The sequence below is a fragment of the Lepus europaeus genome, chromosome 19, assembly GCF_033115175.1.
Source record: "Lepus europaeus isolate LE1 chromosome 19, mLepTim1.pri, whole genome shotgun sequence".
Classification (NCBI taxonomy): Eukaryota; Metazoa; Chordata; class Mammalia; order Lagomorpha; family Leporidae; genus Lepus; species Lepus europaeus.
The window spans coordinates 5,552,153-5,576,301 of record NC_084845.1 but is presented as its reverse complement, the minus strand read 5'-3'; the positions used below and the strand labels follow the sequence as shown (position 1 = coordinate 5,576,301).

Genomic DNA, 24,149 nt, shown 5'->3' with positions numbered 1-24,149 from the left:
ACCCCTGGGTCTGAGGGAGGAGGGGCTGAGACTGGATTCCTGAATCTGAGGGAGGAGGGCTGGGGCTGGACCCCTGGGTCTGAGGGAGGAGGGGCTGGGGCTGGACCCCTGGGTCTGAGGGAGGAGGGGCTGGGAGCCTGGTCCTCTGGGTCTGAGGCAGGAGGGGCTGGGGGCCTGGACCCCCAGGTCTGAGGGAGGAGGGCCATGGCTGGACCCCTAGGTCCGAGGGAGGAGGGGCCAGACTGGACCCCTGGGTCTGAGGGAGGAGGACTGGGGTCTTGGACCCCTGGGTCTGAGGGAGGAGGGGCTGGGGCTGGACCCCTGGGTCTGAGGGAGGAGGGGCTGAGACTGGATTCCTGAATCTGAGGGAGGAGGGGCTGGGGCTGGACCCCTGGGTCTGAGGGAGGAGGGGCTGGGAGCCTGATCCTCTGGGTCTGAGGGAGGAGGCTGGGGACTTGGACTCCTGGGTCTGAGGCAGGAGGGGCTGGGGCTGGACCCCTGGGTCTGAGGGAGGAGGCTGGGGGCTTGGACTCCTGGGTCTGAGGGAGGAGGGGTTGAGACTGATTCCTGAATCTGAGGGAGGAGGGGTTGGGGCTGGACCCCTGAGTCTGAGGGAGGAGGGGCTGGGAGCTGGACCCCTGGGTCTGAGGGAGGAGGGGCTGGGAGCCTGGTCCTCTGGGTCTGAGGGAGGAGGGGCTGGGGGCCTGGACCCCCAGGTCTGAGGGAGGAGGGCCATGGCTGGACCCCTGGGTCCGAGGGAGGAGGGGCCAGACTGGACCCCTGGGTCTGAGGGAGGAGGCTGGGGGCTGGACTCCTGGGTCTGAGGGAGGAGAGGCTGGGGGCCTGGACCCCCAGGTCTGAGGGAGGAGGGGCCAGACTGGACCCCTGGGTCCGAGGGAGGCGGAGAGGGGCGCTGACGCCTGCGTCTTGGGCCGGCCCAGAGTGGGAGCCGAAGGAGGAGGAGCTGGCGTTTCAGAAGCGTCCCGACCCCGGGTGTTAGCCGGGGTGGGGAGACACGGGCCGTCCGCGGCGGGCGGGGCGGGGGCCGGGCCGCAGTAACAAAGGCCTCTCCCTCCAACAAGCAACCCCCCCGGCCCCGCCTCCCCGGCCCCCCGCCTCCCCTGATTGGCCGGTCTCCCTGCCCGTCAGCGCCGCCCCCCTCCCCGGGTCTGCAGCATCTCCGGCCGCCTCGTCGCGCCCCCCCAGCCCCCTCCCCCCGCCCCCGCCGCCCCCCGGGCCGGTGCAGCCGCAGGCGGGGTCCCCCTCCCCCTCCCCCTCTCCCCCCAGGCCTTGCGCGCCCCGGACCGGCCCCCCCCTCCCCTCCCCCTCCGCGCCGCCGCCGCCGCGATGCCCCCCCCTGCGCCCGCGGCCCGGCTCCGGCTTCTCGCCGCCGCCGCCCTGGCCGGCCTGGCCGTCATCAGCCGAGGTACCGCAGCGCCGGGGGCGGGAGGGCTCGGCCGGGAAGCCGGGGTCCCGGGCTGGGTGGGGGTGGGGGTGCGGGGCTGGGTCCCGGGGCCGGGGAGGGGAGGCCCCCGGACGCCCAAGTCTGGGCCCGGGGACGGGGTGGGGGGGCTGCATGCCCCGACCGGGGCTGGGGTCCTCGGCCGTTGGGATGCGCGCCTGGGGGCAGGGGTCGGCGTCCTGGGGCCGCAGCCCGGGCCTAGGGGCGGAGGTCTGCCTGGGTGTGCGGGCGGGCAGAGGGTCGCGGGCGCCCGGGGCAGACAGAGGGCGGGAGTCTGCGGCTCGGGATCCCGCAGGGGCTCAGAGGCCAGGGTGAGGGTCCCAGAGCTGGATTGCCAAACTGAGTTGGGATGGGGGGTGGGAGGGTCGGGGTTGACGCCGGGTCAGGGGGCTTGGCCTCTGCGGAGGTGGGGGGAGGGTCCCCCAGGAAGTCCTTGCCTGGGGGCTGGGGTGTGCAGAGCTGGGGAGGAGGGTGTCCACAGGCCCAGAAAGCAGGGGAGGGGGCTGTCGGCCCCCAGCTGGGTGACCTGGGTTGAGAGCGAGTGTTGGCACTGGGGGGGGGGGGGGGCCCTGTGGCCGTGTTGGGGAATGGAGCCGGGGATTCCCAAAGTTGGGGTGCTGTGCTGGGGACCCGGATTCTGAAGGTCTCATGGGAAATCGGGGCTCCGGGGGCAGAGGGGGTGAGGGATGGACACAGAGGACCTTGGAGGGGGGCAGGGAAGGGTTAAGGCAGGATTACAGGGTTAAAGTCAGTCCCACGGGTGAGGGCGGGTGGTCTCCAGTGGAGCAGGCAGGGCTGCACAGTGTGTGTCTGGCTGGGGTCTCCTCACCCCTCCCTAGGCCGGGAGGGGTGGTCAAGGAGGTGCCCCGCACCCCCCGCCCAGCACAGGGAGGCGAGAGGAAGACCATGGCGGGCAGCGGGCAGGTGCTGAGGGGGCAGGGAACCAGGACTCAGTGCTGCTTCTGCTCGGCTCCCGCAGGCCCTGCCTCCATCCAAGAGTCGGGGACATTCGGCCGGGGACCCTGGGCCGGACACCCCAGTAGTTTTGGGGAGGCAGCCACTGTGGGCCTGGCGCCCACCCAGACGGAGCTGCGATAGCCACACTAGCACGGTCACAGAGCCTGAGCCCACGCTGGCCCTGCAGACACCCACGGCCACGCATGCAGATCTGCCCGATCGGGCGGGGAGTGGCGTGGACCAGAGCGTCAGCTCCCCCGTCCTCCTCCACCCAGCCTGCCCCATTTGTCTGGGCCAGCGCTGGACATGCTGGCCGCCGTGTCTCGCTGTCTCTGGTCTCAGGAGGTCTCCATCTCGGCCATTCCAGGGGCTCCCCGCTCTGTCTCCGCCTCCCCACCCCTGCTGCTGTCGGCACCCGGTCACCTCCATCTCCCTGCCTCGCCCACCTGTCAGTCTCTTCCCACCTGGGCTCCTTCCTCCTTGGTACCTCAGCCACTGCCACCTCTTACTTCTCGCCTGTCCTTGTCTCTCGCCTTCCCCCCTCCACTTCCTTCTCCCTGCCCTTCCTCCTCAAAGCTAACTCCCCACTTGGCTTCTTGAAGACCCCCGATGTCACAACAGGACCCACATCCTGGGGTCGGAGCCGCAGCGGAGCCAGCAGGTGCTCTGTGACCTTGCCCTGGTCCTTCCCCACCTCTGGTCTTGGGGTCCCCATCTGAGAGCTGAGGGTGGGCTGAGGCAGCACAGGGTACCAGCACCACAGCCCCAGCCACGTGCGCCCGGGACAGTTCAGGCTGTCTGCGCAAGCGCCCATGGCAACACAGCCTCACCTCTCATCTCCCCTCCTGCTCAAGACGCTCCCCAAGTTCCCAGAGGCCTTCTCGGAGAGACGGGGAAGTCTCCCAGGGATCAGAGCGAATCCCAGCAGGCCCCCACCTGCCCTCAGCTGCCCCGGGCTCTTGAGAGAAGGGGTCAAGAAGCAGGTGCACCTGCCGATCTCTCTCTCCCGCAGGGAGGCAGGCGCCCCACGCGCAAAGGTCAGGGCTGCTCCGTTTGTTGATGCTTTTCCAAAACAGAAACAAAATAAGTGAGTTCCTCTGCAACTGGCATTCCCCCCGCCCCCCGCTTAACAAAACCCCTGCGGCATCGTAAATATTAATCTACCTTTAATTTTTTTATGACAACGCACACGTCCACACTCATTCACAAAAGCGGCCACGTCGTCCTACTATAAAACAACTCAACAAAACCAAGCAGCAGCCTCCTGTGTGCGGATGAGGCGGGGGCTCTGCCTCGGGCAGCTGGGGTTGGGGGGGGCGGCAAGCCCAGGAGCCCCGGATTGGAGCCCTGGCATGGCCGGACCCGCTGTCCCCCAGACGGCTGCTGATCCGGGCTGTGGGCTGTGCCTCACAGGCGCGCTCTCCCGGATCTGTCGGCATAGTGGGAAGGAGAGAGACATGAAAAGCAAAGGTAGAAAACCACAAGAGAGCAGGCGGCTCTGCAGTAGCAGGAACATAAAGCGAGGGTGTGGGAGGGATCTCGCAGGGGAGAGAAAAAGCCAGCCTTTCGGAGGTCTCTGGGGGCACAGCAGAGACAAGGGCCCTGGGGTCGGGACGGCGGAAGGAGACAGCCCACGGGCAGCTCTCAGGTCTGGGGCTCCTGGCTCGGAAGCTGGGTTCTGGGGTCAGGGACACAAAGGCCCCCAGACTCCCAGGCAGCAAAGAGGAGGAGGAGGGGGCCGGGGGCTCCTTTGTGCTCTATGCACCAGGCCCAGCCCCTTGTCGCAGCCGGAGTCTTCCAGATCCGGCCACGCTTCTGCCCCAGGTGCCCCCGCCCGTGGCTCTGAGGGCTGCTGGGGGCCCCCAGCCCTGCCCGGGTCCCTGGTGGGGAGTGGGAGTCATCGCCAGGCAGGTCCTCGGCAGGTTGGCGATGTCCTCTCCTAAGCGAGTTCACCTGCGCACACCCTCGCTGCTGCCAGGGGTGAGGCCCTCCAGGGCCCGGGGGTCCCACACGCGTGCTCAGCCAGCCAGCCCTGGGCAGCTACCCGTGCCGACTCACGGGCGCTGATCTGAACCCTGACTGGGGCCACCCCTCCCCGCCGCCGTGAGCCCCCAGTAGCCCAAGAGGGCGGCGTGAGTCCCACGAGAGGACGGATCTGGGGCAACCCAGCGGCAGGGCTAGGATTCAAAGCCTGTTCTCCTGGCTGCGGGGCTAGGCTGGGTTGGCGTGATCAGCCCAGACACAGCCCCACCCGACCCCTGACCCCCGACCCCCGGCGACCGGAGCCGAGCCAGGGCCGGCGGGGAGTCTCTTTATAAAGCAGGTGCAGTCAGGGGCACCCGCATTCGCAGGCCGTGCTCTGAGCTAACACTGTGCTTGCAGATTTGCCCATAATGCTTTGCAAAAGCCCTCGGAGGGAGGGGCTCCTTTTTTTTTCCTATAGGGAAACTGGGGCTCATTCTGACCATCCGTTCCTCTCCACAAACACCTCTGGGCTCTAAGCTGGATGCGACCTAGGTTGAGATCCTCACGAGAGAGAGGCACTGTGGGCGCCGTGTTGGCCAAATCAGAGGGTGCCCAGACTGACAGGGTAGACAGTCAGGGAGGTCCTCCGGGAGGAAGGGGCTTTTGCGTTGGGGTCTTGAGGAATGAGTAGGAGTCCACGAGCTGAAACGTGTCCCAAGGCATCCATTTATCGTCGATCACTCCATGAATATTTTCCTAGATTCCTGTGTTGGGGACACAGACCTGAATGGAGCAAGCCCTGGAGGCGTGTCTGACCCAGGTCCTGCTCCAGACCAAGCCAGGAACACAGTCCTTGGTGACTGGGGCTGTGGCAGGCAGGGGCTGGGCGCTAAGGTCATCCCAGAACAAATGAGTGGCTGGTCTGGCCGACACCCCGCACCCTCACTGACAGGACAGGGAGGGAGGTCACACAGATGGACGGGTCTCCTGGTCCTGCCAGGCTCTGGGATTCAGCGAGACAGACACACATGCCCGGGACATCCCAGTGGAAGCCTGGACTCCTCCTAGGTCCCTGGGGGGAGGAGGAGTCGTTGGGGGAGGGCCAGCGAGATGGGCAGATGCAGAGCTGGGCCACACAGGCCCCAGAGGAGACAGAGGGGCAGGCGACCCCGACAGGTGCCGGGACCCAGACCTGGGGGCCGAGGGAGCCGGGGAGGGGAAGGGCCCCCGTGGCGAGGGGCGTGTCTGTCTGCTGGGATGTGCGGTGGCTCAGTCCACACCCCAGCACCCTGCTTTGTGGGTGGCACAGGGTCTGGGCGGGTCCTGGCTTCGCTGCCCTGTGGGGCTGTCCCTCTGCCTCCTGCAGGCGGTGGCATCCGGCAGTGTCTGGGGTGGCACCGGGGACACTGCCCAGCACCGCACGGGGCACTAGACGGTGTTGCCACAAATGTCGAGGTTGGGGACCCCGGCCTAGGACGCGATTCTGCAAGAGAGGAGTCGTGGGCGGGGGGCGGCGTCTGCCCACAGTGGCCAGCCTAGCAAGGGACCTCGGTGTGCACGGGGGACGGGCCTGTGACAGCGTGTTCTGTGACTCAGCCTCCGTGTGCGTGTGCGTGTGTAGCCACGTGTGATCTGATCACAGGTGACGGCATGACTGTGGCAGCCCTGGCGTGTGGGCGGATGCGCGGACCTAGCTGACCCTTTGTTGCTTTGTGTGGCTCTGGCCCAGGGCTTTCCAAGGTGGGGGTGTGGCGAGCAGCCCCTTGGCGGGGGATAACGTGGTGTGGCAGTCAAGCTGGGGTGTGTGAGTGTGTGTGTGTGTGTGTGTGTGAGAGAGAGAGACCACCCCGTGTAGGACTCTGCAGCTCCGTGGGGTGGGGGCTGTCAGCGTGTGCAGAACCATGTGGGATGACCCGCGGGCACCTGCAGCCTGGCCTCGGGCTGTCCTCTGGGACTGGACGTGACAACGCGTCCTGGGAAAGCTGTCATTTCTTGTGCACCGGCGGCTGGGTGTGTGTGGTGGAGCTGGGTGTGTTGTCTGACCCTCTGCACGGGGCTGTCACGGGCTGTGTGTGTGTGTGCATCCCTTGTTGCTCCCATGGCTGCACATAGTAGCATCCACGGAACACAGCTGCCTCGGTGGGCGAGCCCCTCCCTCCGTCCCGGGATCTTCAAAGCCCAGCCGTGGCTCAGGCCCTGGTGAGCCCTGGGCCCTGGCCTGCCTGCTGCAGCTGGCCCTGCCCAGGCCCCATCCTGAGGAGCTGCTGATGGAGAGGACCCCCGGGAGTCATTGGGGCAGCGCGGGCAATTAATTCATTAGATTAATTAGCTCCTCGTTCTGGGCTGGGGGCAGGGCAGCCCCCCGCAGGGCCCGCCAGCGCCAGGCGTCCAAGGTCATCCGGCCGCCTCCCTCCCTCTCCGCCGCCCCCGTGTGCCCAGCCTCCACTCCCTGGCCCAGGTCCAGCCGCTGGCCACGGTCCATGGAGAGATGGATGGCGGGGTGATAGGCCTGCAGGCGCACTGGACTGGAGTGTGCGGGCGGGCGTGGGCGTGCACTGGCAAGTGTGCACCCGTGTGGCTGTGATAGATGTGTGTCTGTCTCCCTCTGTGGGATACCTGCCCGCAGCGGCTCTGGGGCGTGAGTGTCAGTGTGTCTCTGTACTGACGTGTGTGTGTGTGTACCGGCACACAGGTGCATGTGTGTCTTATGCCTGCCCAGTGTGCATCTGTGTGGATGATGTGTTAGCTACGTGTGGATCTGCACGTGCACAGGGGCGTGCCCACGCACCGTGTCTGTGCACACGTGTGTTTGTGTGTCGACCCATGTGCATGTTGTCAGCACATATGTGTGTCTGTGTGTGTGTTTGCACATCTGTGCGTGTCTGTTGTGCATTGTGTCTGCAGCTGTGTAACTGAATCTGTGTCAGGGTTCCCTTGGCGCTCTGGGCACACATGTCTGTTGTATGTGCACGTGTGTCTGTGTGTCTTCCATGCGTGCAGCTGCATGTGCATCTGTGTGTGTGTGCATTGGGCCATTTCAGGCTTCTGCATCTACGCGAGCCACTCATCCAGGCTGCCCGGGAGCCGCGCAGGTCCGTGGGGAGGAAACACTGTGTGTGTCCACTCTGAGCATGCACGCCACTTGCGTGTCCCTGGAAATACCAAAAGCGGCGTGTGGCAGTGGGCATAGGAGTGTGTGGCTGTGTGCCCACGTGTGTAGCATGTGCCCACGTGTGCACGCCCTGCCCAAGCTGCCAGGCTGAGCCGCCCTCCCATCCATCCACAGGCCTGCTGTCCCAGAGCCTGGAGTTTAACTCTCCCGCTGATAACTACACGGTGTGCGAAGGCGACAACGCCACCCTCAGGTAGCTCCCAGCACGGGGACTGCGAGACCTCAGAGACCAGACCTCAGCTTCCTGACTCCGGGGACAGCCAGGCATGGGGAGGGTGACGCCGGCCCTGGCAGCAGCCAGTCCGTTAGGGTGTGACTATGAGCTGGCTCCAGCCGGGACCTTGGTGTCCCCATCGGTCAGAGGGGTGGAGAGGTGGTGGCTGCGGCACGGATTTCAGGCACACACGTAGAGACCACGGCCCAGCCTGAGGCTTCGTGACAGCCAGGGCTCCCTGCCTCTCCTTTCTCTGGGTCTCTGTCCCCCTACCCCTGTCTCTCTCCCACCCAGGTCTCTCTCTCTGGGTCTCTGCCTCCATGTGTCTCTCTCTGGGTCTCTGTCCCTGTGTCTCTCTCTGGGTCTCTGTCCCCCTACCCCTGTCTCTCCCCCGCCCAGGTCTCTCTCTCTGGGTCTCTGTCCCCCTACCCCTCTCTCTCCCACCCAGGTCTCTCTCTCTGGGTCTCTGCCTCCATGTGTCTCTCTCTGGGTCTCTGTCCCTGTGTCTCTCTCTGGGTCTCTGTCCCCCTACCCCTGTCTCTCCCCCGCCCAGGTCTCTCTCTCTGGGTCTCTGTCCCCCTACCCCTCTCTCTCCCACCCATGTCTCTCTCTCTGGGTCTCTGCCTCCATGTGTCTCTCTCTGGGTCTCTGTCCCTGTGTCTCTCTCTGGGTCTCTGTCCCCCTACCCCTGTCTCTCCCCCCCAGGTCTCTCTCTCTCTCTGAGTCTCTGTCCCCCTACCCCTGTCTCTCCCCCACCCAGGTCTCTCTCTCTGGGTCTCTGTCCCCCTACCCCTCTCTCTCCCCCGCCCAGGTCTCTCTCTCTCTGGGTCTCTGTCCCTGTGTCTCTCTCTGGGTCTCTGTCCCTGTGTCTCTCTCTGGGTCTCTGTCCCCCTACCCCTCTCTCTCCCCCGCCCAGGTCTCTCTCTCTGGATCTCTGTCCCCCTACTCCTGTCTCTCCCCCGCCCAGGTCTCTCTCTCTGGGTCTCTGTCCCTGTGTCTCTCTCTGGGTCTCTGTCCCCCTACCCCTGTCTCTCCCCCGCCCAGGTCTCTCTCTCTGGGTCTCTGTCCCCCTACCCCTGTCTCTCCCCCGCCCAGGTCTCTCTCTCTGGGTCTCTGTCCCTGTGTCTCTCTCTGGGTCTCTGTCCCCCTACTCCTGTCTCTCCCCCGCCCAGGTCTCTCTCTCTCTCTGGGTCTCTGTCCCCCTACCCCTCTCTCTCCCCCGCCCAGGTCTCTCTCTCTGGGTCTCTGTCCCCCTATTCCTGTCTCTCCCCCGCCCAGGTCTCTCTCTCTGGGTCTCTGTCCCCCTACCCCTGTCTCTCCCCCGCGTGTCTCTCTCTGGGTCTTTGTCCCCACCCCGTCCCTGTCCCTTCCTCCCAGACTGTCTGTCCACCTCATTCAGAACCCACCAGCTGGGCCTCTGTCCTGTGCACGGCCTCCCCTCTCTCCCTCTCCGGGGCTCAACTGCTCCCCCGTGCGGTTGGCACAGGTACTGCCTGCCTCCTGGGGCTGCAGCAGGGACCTGCAGGTGAACTGGGGGGGCCTCGTTGACGGGGATGAGGGTGGGGGACGCAGGGCCCTGGGGAAGTTGGTGGAGACCCCCTCCCCCGCCCCCACCAGCTGCTTCATCGACGAGCATGTGACCCGCGTGGCCTGGCTGAACCGCTCCAACATCCTGTATGCTGGCAACGACCGCTGGACCAGTGACCCCCGCGTGCGGCTGCTCATCAACACGCCCGAGGAGTTCTCCATCCTCATCACCCAGGTGGGGCTGGGCGACGAGGGCCTCTACACCTGCTCCTTCCAGACCCGCCACCAGCCGTACACCACTCAGGTCTACCTCATCGTGCACGGTGAGCACGCTGGGGTCCTGGGCGGGGAGGGCATGCGATGACAGAGAGCAGTGGGGGGGGGGGGGCAGCTCCCGCCGGCTCAGCCGCCCAGGTGTGTACCTGCTGACCCCTGCTCTCCCATCCAAGACATATCCACGGGGACAATGGACACAGAGCAGGGGCCGTCATATGAACAGACACCTGGGGACGGGAGAGCCATGGGGTAGGGTTGCTGCACTGAGTGAGCGCCTGCTGTGTGCAGGATTGCTCTAGGACAGGGACGCACAGCCCCCGGGCCACTGATTGTCCAAAGCAAGGCTCAGAGATGGCCTCCCAGACATGACCTTTGGCTGGACACGGGGCCAGCAGTAGACAAGACACAGCACGTGCAGGGGCCGTGGGCCAGGGGTGCAGGGAGCAGAATCCAGAGCGGCCGAGGAGGACCCACAGAGGGGGCTGGAGGCTGGAGAGGGCAGGGCGGAGCTCAGGGGCCGGCGCTGTCCAGCATCAGGAGTCTGATGGGGGGGGGGGGCGGGGATGAAGCCCAAGGACAGAGAGCCCTGTGGGATCGTGACAAGCTCCTAGGAAAGACAGCCCAGAGTGAGTGGCCAGAGTGGGCGGGACTCCTGGGGGCACACCCAGCCCCTCATTGCCCGCCCCCTGCCCACAGTCCCTGCCCGCATTGTGAACATCTCCTCTCCGGTGACGGTGAACGAGGGTGGCAACGTGAACCTGCTTTGCCTGGCCGTGGGGCGGCCAGAGCCCACGGTCACTTGGAGGCAGCTCCGAGGTGAGGACCCCTGCCCCAGCCCGAAAGCCTCTCCCCCTACCCGGGCAGCCTGGGCCCCGCCGCTCCCCACACCCGCAGCAGGACTCTCTTCAGATGAGTTCGCTTCCCCTCTGCACCCTGATCCGCTGGACCCCAGACCCTTCATGCCTCCGCCACTGGCTCGGCCTGACCGCGGTCCCAGGCCTGGGGCACTGCCTCCAGCCACCGGCCACGCCCCAGCTGGCCCCACTACCGCCCTCTTAACACCCTCCCTGCATCCAGCAGAGCCCTACAGCTCATGCCCTAAACCGGGCTCCAGCCAGGGCCCTGGCCACGCGCCCACCTGCTGGCCGTCTCCCTGCTTCTCCTGATGGGTGCCGTGGCCCCGCGGCACTCAGAGGCCGGCTCCTGAACAGCAGTGTCGGCGTCCCTGGGCCCTCGCTAGCCTTGCACGTCCTCGGGCAGCTGCAGGGCTAATCTCCCAGAACTCCCTCCGCCCCCTCCCCCACAGAGACCCTCGCTCAGGGGCTCCTCTCCAAGCATAGCGCCCAGATGCCTGACCTGGGTCTCCATCACCAGCTTCTAGTCTTAGCAGCACCACCCTGGTGCCCGTCACTGGGTCCTATTACCCGGAGCCCCCAGGAAGCACGCAATGAATAGATCTCAGATCTTTGGATCTGGGAGCCTGGCCGTGAGCCCCTAGATGGCTGGATTTCCCGAGCCCCTGCCTCCCTCCCCGCGCCGGGTTCCCATCGCTCACCCCGAGTCCTCACTCGGCCCGGCCCCGGGCACTCAGGCCCTGCTGTGCCCGCCCCGCTGATGTGTGTCCGTGTTGTGCCCGTGTTGTCCCGTGTTAAGTGTCTGCGTCCGCCTCCCCTGCCCGCTTCCCCCGCAGATGGCTTCACCTCCGAGGGCGAGATCCTGGAGATCTCCGACATCCAGAGGGGCCAGGCCGGGGAGTACGAGTGCGTGACGCACAACGGGGTTAACTCGGCGCCCGACAGCCGCCGCGTGCTGGTGACCGTGAACTGTGAGCCCCGGGCGCGCCCGGAGGAGGGCCCCGCGGGGAGGACGGGGCTGGGGGTGGAGACGCGGCCTGCGGACCGCGCTGAGCCTCGCCCTCCGCCAGATCCTCCGACCATCACCGACGTGACGAGCGCGCGCACCGCCCTGGGCCGGGCCGCCCTCCTGCGCTGCGAGGCGATGGCGGTGCCGCCTGCGGATTTCCAGTGGTACAAGGACGACAGACTGTGAGGACCCCGCCGGGGCTGCGGGGCGGCGCGGGGGCGGGGCCGGCTCCAGGTCCTGGGGGCTGTGGCGCCCCGGGGAGGCGCACGCGGGCCCCGGGGTGATGGGAACGGGGAGGCGGAGGCCCGGGGCTGGGAGCCCCTCGTGCTGGAGGGGCTGGAACCCGAGGCGGGGGTGGCGGGGGCGGAAGGCTGAGGACTGGGTCTCCCGCGAGGCGCGGGGCTTGTGCGCTCTGCGCCGGGGGTCTCTGGTGCCACCGCCCCCGGCCTCTGACCCGGGTCCCCGGCAGGCTGAGCGGCGGCACGGCCGAGGGCCTGAAGGTGCAGACGGAGCGCACCCGCTCGATGCTTCTCTTCGCCAACGTGAGCGCCCGGCATTACGGCAACTACACGTGTCGCGCGGCCAACCGGCTCGGAGCGTCCAGCGCCTCCATGCGGCTCCTGCGTGCGTCTGCGCGCGGCGGCGGGGCGGAGTGGGCGGGGCGCTGGCTGGGCGGGGCCTTCTGGGGGCGGGGCCTGCCTGGGCTGCCCAGGCTGACCCTAGCTTAGGACAGAGATGGACACTGAAGCCCACCCAAGTCAACCCGTATTCACCGAGCGCCCACTCAAGGCTGGGAGTTGGGGGACGCAGGGGTGCTCAAGAGAGACAAGGTTTGGGGACTTCCTGAGTGAGTGGTCTTAGCAGTGAGCAAGGAGACAGGCTGACCACTTCTAACACCAGAACCTGAATTCCAAAATGCTGCACAGTGCGCCCCCTCCCCCAAATCCCAAACGTTTTCCGCGCCAACACTTGGCCACGACTGAGAATTTCCACACCTGATTTCCTGTGATGGGTCACAGCCAGAATGCACATGATTATCACAACTCGCGTACAAAATTACCTCCTGGCGCTGTGTACATGTTCGGCCTGGGCTCCTCCTCCCCAAGTTCTCTTATGTCTACGCGGGTACTCCAACATCCGTAAGAGAGCGAGCTGGAAACCTTGGAGCCTTCTGGCCTCCAGCATTCCAGAGAGGAGTCCCCCACCTGTCCGTACAAACAAGATTCTGGATCTCGCTAAGGATAAGGAGGGACCACACGGAGGCTGGAAGCTGTTAACGAAGCTGGGGCGGAGGGGGCTGGGAGTAGGGCCGGTGAGCCAAGCTCTGGGGCTGGCCGTGGGAGGAGACCTGTCGCGGGGTCCTGAGAGTCTGGCTTGAGCAGCCAGAGGCATGGGGACGGGGCGCTGAAGTCCACCCAGCCACCTGCTGCGGGCCGTGCCCAAGCCTTGAAGATTTTGTTGTTGAACACCACACAGGAGGGCGGGAGGTAGGAGGCCCTCGAAACCCTCTACAGCGGGATAATTTTTTAAAAACTAATTTACAAAAGAGAGAAACAGAGAGACAGAGGGTTTCCATCCGCTGGTTCACTCTCCAAATGGCTGCAACGGCCAGGGCTGGGCCAGGCTGGAGCCAGGAGCCTGGAGCTCCATCCGGGTCTCCCGCATGGGTGCAGGGCCCCAAGCACCTGGGCCATCCTCCACTGCTTTCCCAGGTGCATTAGCAGGGAGCTGGTTCGGGAATGGAGCAGCCGGGGCTTGAACTGGCGCCCATATGTGGGAGGCAACAGCTTTGCGCCAGGATGCCGGCCGCAGTAGCAGGCTGATTTTAAGTTGATGATTTGGTGTGGTTTTTATAAACATCCAAGTAGCCCTAGGCAAGAAAGCAGGGTCCCCACCCCTTCCAGAGGGCTGGACGGCAGGAGGCCCATGACTTCTGAGGGGCGGGGGGCGGGGGGACCCGCAGCCGGGCTGTGGACACATCGCGTGCAGGCTGAGTGGTGAAAGTGCTGGACGGACGGAGCCTGAGAGACACAGACAGACACAGGCGCCAGGCCAAGACAGCGGAGCAGACGCAGGCGGGGGTGCCCCCCCCCGGCCGGGAGACGCCCCCTCAGGGGCCCCCTCCCTGACCCGCTCTCTCCCCGCAGGCCCAGGATCGCTGGAGAACTCGGCGCCCAGGCCCCCGGGGCCCCTGACCCTGCTCTCGGCCCTGGGCTGGCTGTGGTGGAGGATGTAGGCGAGCACCCGTGCAGGGGGCCTCAGGCCAAGCAAGGGGGAGCAGGCGCCGTGGGTCTCCAGGGGGCGGAAGAGCTCTCGGCCACCGAGGAGGAGGAGGAGGAGGAGGAGGAAGAGGAAGAGGAGGAGGAAGATCTTTAGAGAACCCATCACTGTGAGGGATAACGCAAAATTATGCATCTTTCTACAGCCATTCTCGCCACCCGTTCACGTCTCCGATTGTGACCCACCCCCGGCCACCCCACACCCCTCTCTTAGCTCAGGCTGTCTACTGGCTCGTGTGTGCGGGTGTGTGTGTGCGAGTGCGGGTGTGTGTGTGAGAGAGCGAGCGAGCGAGTGGGGGGTGGGCTCTGCAGTGCTCCCTCCCCGGCCACCCCCGTGCCCCTGGCCCCAACCTGTCCCCTGTCCCCTCTGGCTGGAGGTAGGTATGGGGCCTTGCAGGGGGCACTGGGCTCCCCGCTGTCCCCACCTATGCACGCTCGCCCACCTCCACCCCTCCCTGTGAAAGGGCAGCCGCTGGGCAGGCTGGGAGTGGGCAGGGCGGGCGCTCCCCTGTCCAGCTGTCCCGCAGCCTCTGTGAGCACGCAGGCCATCTCCATCGGGGCTCTGGGCCCCTGCCGCTGTCAACCCGCCAGCTGCCTGCAGCCAGAGGCCCCATCGCTAGCTCCGGGGCCTGAGACCTCCCCCGTCCCCCGTCCCTTCCCACCCTGGACTTTCTGGCCCGTCCCTGGGCCGATCGGTGCTTCCATCCAAGGGTCAGGCTGGTGGCCGCCGCTGCCAGCCTGTCTCAGTGCTTCGCCCCTACCCCACCGCCACGCCCTCTGCCACCTGCAGCTGGCGCACACCTGTGGGCTTACTGGCCGACCACGTCCTGGCTCTCGGGCAGCGGCTCCTCCCCAAGGCTGACCAGACCGTCCTCACGCACACTCAGACACACACTCATACACACACACACCAGCGACTGACCAGCAATAGTCCCCGGGGCTCCAGCTGTCCTGCAGCCGGAGACCACCTGGAGCTCCCCCTAGCGGTGGGCTCAGCACACCACACACAGCAGGGGGAAAGAGGCGTCACCCAGCCACCCTGAGCCACGTTCCCAGCTCCGCCTCCCGGGAGACCCACTGTCAGCACCCACCCCAAACCACAGCACCCAGAGCTTGGTGGAGAAGAGGGCAGAGCAAGGGGCAGTGACTGTACCTCAGACGGGGGCGTGGGCCCCATCCCGCATTGTCTTCCATTCCCGGGGCCCCGGGCAGGGGGAGGGGGAGGGGGAGGGAGCCCAGGGAGGGAGGGGGCCCTGGGGGCCGTGTGTTCCGACTCATGGGGAGTGTTGAGACCACCACACCAATAAACGCCTTTTTCCAAAGTCTCCGCCTGCAGATGCGCACGTCATTGGCGGTCTGGTGGGTGGGGGAGGAGGGGAGGGGGTCGCTGGCGCCCCTCCGGCCCCCTGCTTCCTCTTTGGTGCGGTTGGAAGTGACCCGTCACCGAGGGGGCCCCTGACTGGACGAGGTTCAGAGCCGGACACGAGGCCCCGGGGGGTTATGGAGACTGTGGGTGGCCGGGTGGGTGGGCTTCTGCGGGACACTGGGCTCAGCGGCTCCCTCACGTCGCGAGATCTGGGGGCCTGTGGGGACGGCAGGTGAGGCCAGTTTGGCCAAAGGGGCCGTCGACCTGAACAACACGTGAGGCTCTCCAAAGCTCCATCAGGGCCTCGTCGTGGGGCTGCGCGTGCCACAGCGAGCCAGGCAGCCCTGCAAGGAGGCTGAGGCAGGCGAGTTGCTTTAAAGGCGGAGAGAGGATGACGGGAGGTTATCCCGGCCCGGAGCACCCGTGGCGCGGGCGGCGTCGCCCAAGGTTGAACAGGCAGGGGCTGGGCAGCTGTGTTCTCTGTGCACGGCCACCGTGCGAGGCAGAGCCGTTCCTGAATGAGCCGGCGGGCGGGCGACTCTCTCCTCCAGGACCCCCACCCAGCTCTAATCAACTCCTGCTTTATTTTGGTTAAGGCTTGACAAAGTGACTGTGTGTTTCTTCTGAGGACTTTCACAAGACGAGCTTGCCCGACAGCCAGAGAGGGAGAGACACAGAGGGGTGGGTGGGTGTGTGTTGGAAAGCAGCCCTGTTCCCTTCCTTGTGTCTCTGGATACCGTGGTGTGACGACGGAAAGAGTGGGGCTCCCGCAGCCATCTTGTAACAGGAGGCAACATGCATAAAGAAAACATCCCAACCCAGTGAGGGTGGCAGATCCAGCTCCAGGGCCCGGGTCCTGGCTGAGGCCACCGCTGGGCCAGCTGACGTGAGCACCCTGTCTCTTCTGTTTTTGTGTTTCACTTGCAAGTGAAAGAATTCTCATGGGTCCACTCCTTACATTCCCGACAGGAAACCCACCCAGAGGGCTGGACACTGGGTGCAGCAGCTAAGACACCACTTGGGTTCCAGAGCGCCTGGGTTCAAGTCCCGGCTCTGCTCCACACCCCGCCTCCTGCTGAGGTGCACCCGGGAGGCGCTGGCGCTGCCTCGAGTCCTTGGGCCCCGGCCGTGGGCCTGACCCGTCCCTGGCTGCTCCCTCTGTCACGTTCCCTCTCTCTCCCTCTCCGCCTGCCTTTCTAATGTAATGAAAATAAATATTTTAAAAATGCTTAAAAAAAAAAAAGAAACCCAACCAGAAGCAAGGGTGCCAGGGGGCAGCAGGAGCCCGGGCCTTGCCTGGCTAACAGGCGCGGGCTCTCGGCTCATGGTGAGACAGTGCCAGGCCTTGGCCGCCCTGAAGCTCGGGCTGGGGCCGCGGCCCAAGGCAACACAAGCCATGGGGGGCTCTCGGGAGGCAAGGCGGAGGCCAGGCACGCTGGGGCCTGGCACGCCCAAGGGGGAGACAGGGTCTTCCATGACGGCAATGCTACCCCTGGGCTTGAGAAGTGAACGCAAGGCAGAGAACGTTCTAGAAGGCTCCCAGTCCAGCGGAGGCTCTGGCCGGCACCCTGGGAGGTCTGGGTCCACCTGGGCGGCCGAAGCAGACGGAGGTGATGTGCGGATGAAGGTGCGGGGCGGGCTGGGACTTGTCCGAGGCCGCGCCAGGCCCCCTCTCAGGCACCTGCCTGGCTGCCCGCCGCAGGGCCCGGCCCCGCCCACGTCAGCTGGGCCGTCTCCCGTGGGCATGGGGGGAGGGGCCGGAGTCTCACTCCTGGGTCCCAGCTCGGGTCCTGCATGCTTGGGGAGAAACAGGAAGTCGCCCGCACTTCAGCTCAGAGCTCGCCTCACACCTGCGTGGCCGTCCGCACCGAACGCACCGTCCTCGGGCCCCCGGGGGGCGAGACCACTGGCCCGGGGCCCGGGGCCTGGAACAGAGGCGGGGTCAGCCTGGGGCTCAAGGCCGCACAAATACCATTTCCCAGCTCCCGCTGGAATCTTCCAGAAACCAGCTGGGCTCCCGGCATCCTCCGGGGTTAGGCCGCACCCCCTCGGAGAGCCAAAGGGAAGACCTGCCCGACCTTCATGGAGAAGGAGAAGGTCTCAGCCCACCGCCTCCTGGGGGGCAGGGGGCAGCCCACCGCCTCCTGGGGGGGCAGGGGCAGCCCACCGCCCTCCTGGGGGGATCTGAGGTCAGCCCACCACCTTCCTGGGGGAGCAGAGGTCAGCCCACCTCCCTCCTTGGCGGGGGCACAGGTCAGCCCACCGCCCTCCTTGGCGGGGGCAGAGGTCAGCCCACCTCCCTCCTGGGGGGCAGAGGTCAGCCCACCGCCCTCCTTGGCGGGGGCAGAGGTCAGCCCACCTCCCTCCTGGGGGGGCAGAGGTCAGCCCACCGCCCTCCTTGGCGGGGGCAGAGGTCAGCCCACCTCCCTCCTGGGGGGGCAGAGGTCAGCCCACCGCCCTCCTTGGCGGGGGCAGAGGTCAGCCCACCTCCCTCCTGGGGGGGCAGAGGTCAGCCCACCGCCCTCCAGGGGGACCCGAGGTCACTCCTCTCGCCATCCACGTAGACAGGGAGCCGGGCTCGCTCCCGTGGGTTTTGTAGGTGGAAGTTTCGCCGGTTTCTCCGACAGACAAGCGAAGTCTACACGCCTTACGCCCCGGACCCCAAGTCTCGACGTCCGCGCCGGCCCCGGCCCCGGGAGGACGCGGCTTTCCCCACCCACCTGGTGGGCCTTGGCTGGGACAGGGGCCGCGGGCGGGGCTCTGCAGCCCAGAGGCCGCGGGGGCTGCGCGGGGGCCACACTCGGCAGCGTCTTCTCGGGCGGGGAGGCCACGGGGCCCAGGGCGGGAGGCCGCTTCGCAGGCGTCTTGTCTGAGAAACCGGAACGAGAGCAATAGAGGCTTGCGATTGGCTGCTGCTGCGAGGGGCCCACCCAACCAATGGCAAGGAAAGCTGGCCCTAGGGGCGGACTGTGGCTCTGATTGGCTGCTGTGGCGGCGGGAAGGCGGGACGGATGACCTAGGACTGCGCTGATTGGCTCAGCCAGGTATCCCATGGGCCTCTTTTTTAGGCGCCTCCCAGGGGCCCCGCTCACCCCGGAAGCGGCGCAGGCAGCAGACGCACAGGACGAGGATCCCAGCCAGCAGGGCCAGGCCCAGCAGGGTGCCCAGGACGACGCCAGCAATGGCCCCGGGGCCCAGGGTCGGGCCTGTGGAGACCAAGAGAAGGGAGCCAGGTGTCCGGAGCCTCCAGCCCAGCGTTTGCCGGGGGACCCCGGGGTCCCCGCCGCCCCCCGCAGCGCAGCCCCGCACTCCCAATTCCCTTGGCAACTGCTGAGCCCGGGGCGGGTCTGCCACTCAGAGACACGAGCAGCAGTAATGACACGCTGTCCAAGGTGGGGGGGTCCCCAGCAGCCACGTGGGAGGGGCGGGAGAGAGCGAATGGCGCTCCGAGCGCAGGGCACAGAGCGTGCAAAGGCCCGGAGGCAGCGGAGTCCAGTGCAGGGGAGCGCAGGGCAGCCTGAGGCTGGGGGCGGGTGCCCAGGGCTGGGGAGCTGGCAGGGCCGCAGCGGGGGCTCTGTTAGCGTCACTGTGGCTTCTGCGCGGAGCATAGAGAGACCAGGCAAGGGAGAAGGCGTGTCCGACCCACACATGGCAGTGCAGCCGGAAGTGGAGGGGTTAGAAAAGCATTTTTGGAGGGGCCGGCGCTGTGGCGCAGCAGGTTAAAGCCCCAGCCCATACGGGCGCCGGTTCGAGTCCTGGCTGCTCCACTTCCGATCCAGGTCTCTGCTGTGGCCTGGGAAAGCAGTAGAAGATGGCCCAGGTCCTTGGGTCCCTGCACCCGCGTGGGAGACCTGGAAGAAGCTCCTGGCTCCTGGTTTCGGATTGGCCCAGCTCTGGCCATTGTGGCCATCTGGGGAGCGAACCAGCAGATGGAAGACCTCTCTCTCTCTCTCTCTCTCTCCCTAATTCTGACTTTCAAATAAATAAATCTTAAAAAAAAAAAAAAAAACCCTGACCCCCCCCCCCCAAGGCTGGGGACTCTGGGTGCTGTGGCATCTACGCGCGCGAGCGGAGAGTGTCGAGCCGGGGATACCCGCAGGTCTGAGGCCCGAACCCCAAGCCTCGCCAGCGTGTCCGAGCTGAGAGTGACCGACGGAACTGCGTTCACTCCTGACCTCGCGTGCCTGAGACCGCGGCCCTGTCCTGGAACGGGGTCTTGGAAGGTGTAACCAAGGCAAGATAAGACGGCTAGGGTGGCCCCAGCCCAAGATCGCCTAACCTCCTCCCCCTGTAAGGAGGACAGAGCCGCGGGGGAGGGGAGGCGCGGGAAGCTGCACCGGCTGCGGGGCCCAGGCTGCACAGCCGCACCGGAGCCGGGGAGCCCTCGCCCCTGGGGAGCCCCCGCCCGGCCACACCTGCGCTTCAACCTCGGTTACAGTCCCCGCGGGCCGCCAGCAGACGCTCGCAGCCCCGACTCACCGGCCCGGTAGATCCGGCTCTGTGTCGGAGTCCCTGGCTGCGCCCCCAGCGTAGGCAAGACGCGCAAGGCCCAGGTCCCCGGGTTCCGAGGAGGCAGGGGCACAACGGCCGACCGCTCGCGAGGCCCCAGGATGAGCAGGGACACCCAGTCTTTGGAGGCCGCGGCTTCGGGCCGGGCTTGGACCTCAAAGCCGCTGATGAGGGCCCCGCGCTCCACGTCCCAGGTCAGCACGGCCGCCCCCTGGGCCCGCTGCAGCCGCCACGAGGACACGGCCGGGCCTGGCGGGGGTGGGGGGTGGGGGGGGAGGACAGCAGCTGGGTTCTCGGTCCCGGGGGAGGGGCAGGGTCTGAGGGAGGAGGGGCTGGACCCCTGGGTCTGAGGGAGGAAGGCTGGGGCTGGACCCCTGGTTCTGAGGGAGGAGGCTAGGAGCAGGGACCCCTGGGTCCAAGGGAGGAGGGCTGGGGCTGGACCCTGGGTCTGAGGGAGGAGGGGCTGGGGCTGGACCCCTGGGTCTGAGGGAGGAGGGGCTGGGGCTGGACCCCTGGGTCTGAGGGAGGAGAGCTGTGGCTGGACCCCCCGTGGTCTGAGGGAGGAGGGCTGTGGCTGGACCCTGTGTCTGAGGGAGGAGGCTAGGAGCAGGGACCCCCGGGTCTGAGGGAGGAGGGCTGTGGCTGGACCCTGTGTCTGAGGGAGGAGGCTAGGAGCAGGGACCCCCGGGTCTGAGGGAGGAGGGCTGTGGCTGGACCCCTGGGTCTGAGGGAGGAGGGCTGGGGCTGGACCCCTGGGTCTGAGGGAGGAGGGCTGGGGCTGGACCCCTGGGTCTGAGGGAGGAGGGCTGGGGCTGGACCCCTGGACCTGAGGGAGGAGGGGCTGGGCCTCGACCCCCGGGTCTGAGGGAGGAGGCTGAGGCCTGTGAGCTGGTCTGAGGGCGGGGGCTCACCCGAGAGTGTGATCTGGTCGCCGCCTGCCCCCAGGGCCCCGCTGCACAGCACGGAGTAGTTCCCCAGGTCGCGGGCCTGGCTGAAGTTGCCAATGAGGAGCCGCCGCCCGTCCTGGCTGAGCCGCAGGCGCCCTCCGCCCCCGGGAGCCAGCGGCCGCCCCTCCCGGGCCCAGGCCGCCCGCGCGGGCGGGGGGCAGCCGGCGGCCTCCAGCGCCACCTCGGCCTCCCCGGACGGCGTCCGCTCCACCAGCGCCCGGAGCAGCACCGCCCGCGGAGCCTCTGCGGGCCGGGCGGGGTAGAAGCGGGTCAGAAGGGGACACCTCGCCCTGGACTCAGAGTCCCCCTCGGCTCCCCCCAGCACCTGCGAAGGCGACCCCTCCCCAGCGAAGGCGAGCCCCGCCCCTCTCACCCGGGGTGACCGTGCAGGTGCGCGTGGCCACCAGGTGTTGGGCCAGGCAGGCGACGCGGACGCCGGCGAGCCGGGGGTGGGCGGGAACATCCACCTGTAGCGCGGAGGGCGCCGGCCCCGCGTGGACGCCTGCGGGGAGGCCCTGGAGCCGCAGGGAGGCGGCGGGGACCCCGCCGGGCCACGAGCAGCGGAAGCGGAGGCTGCGGTCCCCGGGCCCGCCTTCCACCGAGCACTGCGGGGACCCGGGGGGCAGATCTGCGGAGGGAAGGGGCCGGCGAGGGCGGGGTCTCGCACCTGCTGTTCCCGGCCCCGCCGCTCGCTCGCCCAGCCTCGCCCCCGCCCCGCTGACCGCCACTCGCTCCTAGGAAAATGCTTCCTTGCGAACAGTACGCCCCGCCGGCCAGCTCCGCGGGAGCACGCCCCTCCCCCCGGCACCGCTCCCTCCCGTGGCTCCGCCCCTTCACCCTGGCCACGCCCACTCAGTCCCGCCGCGCTGACCCTCCCCACTCAAGGCTTCCCAAGTGTCCCGCCCTTCTCTCCGCCCACTCCCGCTGGCCCCGCCCACCCAGGCGTCCCCACGCCCTGGAGCTGGCCTTGCCCCACCCAAGGCGGATCCGCCGCGCTGGCCACGCCCTTCTCCCCGCCCACTCCAGCTGACCGCGCCCCACCCACAGTACGCCCCGCCCCCAACCCTTGTCCCCGCCCACCCCACTGACCCCCCGCCCTATCTACAGGCGTCCCCGCCCTGCCGCGCTGTCCCCGCCCTTCTCCCCGCCTACTCCCGCTGACCACGCCCTCTCCCCGCCCGCCCCGCTGTTCCCGCCCTATCCACAGGTGTCCCCGCCTTGCCCCGCTGGCCACGCCCTCTCCCCGCCCGCCCCGCTCGGCACACGCACCCGCCACGGTGAGGTTGAGCAGCGAGCGGCGGCGGCGGCCGGTGCGCGGGTTCGCGGCGAGGCAGGCGTAGGCGCCGGCGTGGCCCGGGCCAACCGCGGGCAGCAGGAGGCGCGGCCCCGCGGGCACCGCGGCCTCGGCGGGGTCCGCCAGGCTCCAGGCGATGTCGGCGGGCGGCCGCGAGGGGGCGCTGCAGCGCAGGGTCACGTTGCTGCCGGCCGAGACGTAGAGGGCCGGGGCGGCGTCGCGGTCCGAGGAGACGCTGATGGCCGGCTGGTCGGGGCCGTCTGCGGGGAGGGGCGGGTCGGGACGGCGAGGGCTGGGCTGCGGGCCGCGCGCGCCCCTGCCCCGGGGACTCAGCCCCCCGACTCACAGAAGACGCTGACGTTGGCCGCGGCCTCCGCGTGGCCGAAGGGGCTGCTGACGCTGCAGGTGTAGCGGGCGTGGTCGGCGCGCCCCGGGCGCACGATGACCAGCTGGTCGCCGTCGGCGCGGATGCGGGCTGGCTCAGCTCCCTCGGGGTCCGCCGCCCCCAGGGCGCGTCCGTCGCGGCTCCAGCGCAGCTCCCCGCGACCCCGCCGCCACCCCACGCAGCGCAGCCGGAGCTCCGCCGCCCCCTCCTCCGTCTCCGGGGCCTGGGGCTGCACGGACAGCTGGGGTATGGGCTCTGGAGAGGGGGCCAGACTCAGGGGCCGATCGGGAGCCGAGTCCCCGGGCCCTATCTCCCGCAGACCCACGTGTCCAGGCCCCATCGTCCCGCTCTCTTGGCCCCTGGCCCGCCTGCTCCCTCCCTCTGCCCCAAGGAGGGACACCCACGTCGTGCACACAGGGGTCAGCACAGAGCAGGCCCTGCAGCCTGCGCTCCGGACGCCGGCGGGGCTGGTGCCGGGAAAGCGCTTACCATAGACGCCCACCGTGAACTCCCGAATCTGCCGGGGGCCCCCTGCCCGGATGACCTCGGCCGTGTAGACCCCTGCGTCTTCCAGCTGGGCAGCAGCGAGCTCCAGGCCCCCTGCGTCCTGATCGAAACGCAGCCGGGCGCGGTGGGCAGGGTCCAGGCTGGTGGGAGGAGCCCCCGGCCCCAGGCCACCAGCGGCCAGGATCTTGGAGCCGCGGCGCCAGACCACCAGAGGGGCGGGGGGCCCAGGGCTGGGGGCTAGAGCCAGAGGGAGCCGGATGGTGGTCCCCACCAGCACCGCGAGGGGCCCCTCGGCCACGTGGGGGAAGCTGGCCGCTGGCTGGGTTTCCACGGAGACCTTGGGCTCTGGTCTGGGGGCAGAGGGTTCAAGATGCAGGGTCCCAGGGGGGGATTGAGAACCTGGGGTCTGGGCAGGTCCTGGGGTATCTGGGACATGAGCAGAGGTTTTTGAAGCTGGGGTCTCCACCGAGAAGGGAGCCCCCAAGTGGCTGCCGGGGTCTGGAGTGTGGGCCCAGATGGAACCCGGGCTGGGATTGTGGCCCTCAGCAGAATCGTTGAACCAGAAGGAGCCAGAAGCCGCGCTGGAGTTCAGGGCCTCTGGGAACCAGTCGGGGCCAGGGGTTCGGGCAGAGGCTCCTGGATCTGGAGCCCTGCCCGGAAATTTCCAGCTGGGGGCCTTGGTGGAGGTGCTGCCCTGCCGAGGTCCAGCAGGGGCTGTGGGGACGAGGACCCCCACTCCGCAGGCTGCAGAGGAGACACGGACGGCGTTGGGGGAGGCTGCTGGAGAGAGGGGCAGGTGGGGAGGGGGCTGTGCAGGGACTTACCCAGGAGCAGGAGGAGCCGCGGAGCCCGCGAGGTGTCCATGGTGCTGGCCGCACCCCCGGGAGGACACTGGAAGGAGACCCAGGGCCTGCGCTGTCCCTCCCGGGTCGGACGGGTCAGACAGGACGGGTGGCTTAGCTTCCTGGGCGGGGAAGGGAGCCAGGCCCGGCGGGAGGTGCCCATGGCCCCCACTCCTGTCTGGCGGCTGCACTGCCCACCCCACCCCACCCCACTTATCTCCATTACCATCTCCATCTGTGGGAGGCCCAGCCGGAAAGCTGTCCGCTCCCCATGCCTGGCGGGGGGGGGGAGATGGGGAGATCTGAATCAAAGCCAGGAAGACTTCCTGGAGGAGAGTGAGGTGACCTTTCAGATTTCCCACTTCGACAGCCTGGATTTCAGCCCAGGCTCCTCCTCCCTGGCTCCTGGCCTGCAGGCCACACCTGAGTCTCCTGGTTCTCCTCCTGGGCTCTGAGCCCTCCCAAGGCCACCTCCCTCCCATGTGCCAGGGGCCCCACGCAGCCTGGGCCCCGCTGAGCTCTGCACCCTCCCAACACCCACTCCGGGTTTTCCACCTGCAGGGTGGCTCCATCGCCTGTGCAGA

The 24,149-nt window shown here is 67.8% G+C and overlaps 2 protein-coding genes across 2 annotated transcripts; one reads left to right on the top strand and one right to left on the bottom strand.

Annotated features, from left to right (window-relative positions):
- Positions 1-1,347: 1,347 nt before the first annotated feature.
- Positions 1,348-13,672, top strand: IGLON5 (IgLON family member 5). The gene is made up of 8 exons (XM_062176901.1): positions 1,348-1,426; positions 7,671-7,749; positions 9,388-9,620; positions 10,270-10,389; positions 11,264-11,398; positions 11,498-11,618; positions 11,906-12,060; positions 13,584-13,672. The coding sequence occupies exons 1-8, from the start codon at positions 1,348-1,350 to the stop codon at positions 13,670-13,672; spliced, it is 1,011 nt and encodes a 336-aa protein (XP_062032885.1).
- Positions 13,673-15,185: 1,513 nt separating this feature from the next.
- On the bottom strand, positions 15,186-23,587 carry VSIG10L (V-set and immunoglobulin domain containing 10 like). The gene is made up of 12 exons (XM_062175898.1): positions 23,548-23,587; positions 22,706-23,467; positions 22,178-22,471; positions 21,807-22,091; positions 20,911-21,165; positions 20,502-20,780; positions 19,561-19,839; positions 18,174-18,287; positions 17,802-17,950; positions 17,312-17,447; positions 16,932-17,006; positions 15,186-15,298 (listed from the first exon to the last, which is right to left on the bottom strand). Exons 1-12 carry the CDS (start codon positions 23,585-23,587, stop codon positions 15,186-15,188), a joined length of 2,781 nt encoding a protein of 926 aa, XP_062031882.1.
- Between the last annotated feature and the right edge of the window lie 562 nt (positions 23,588-24,149).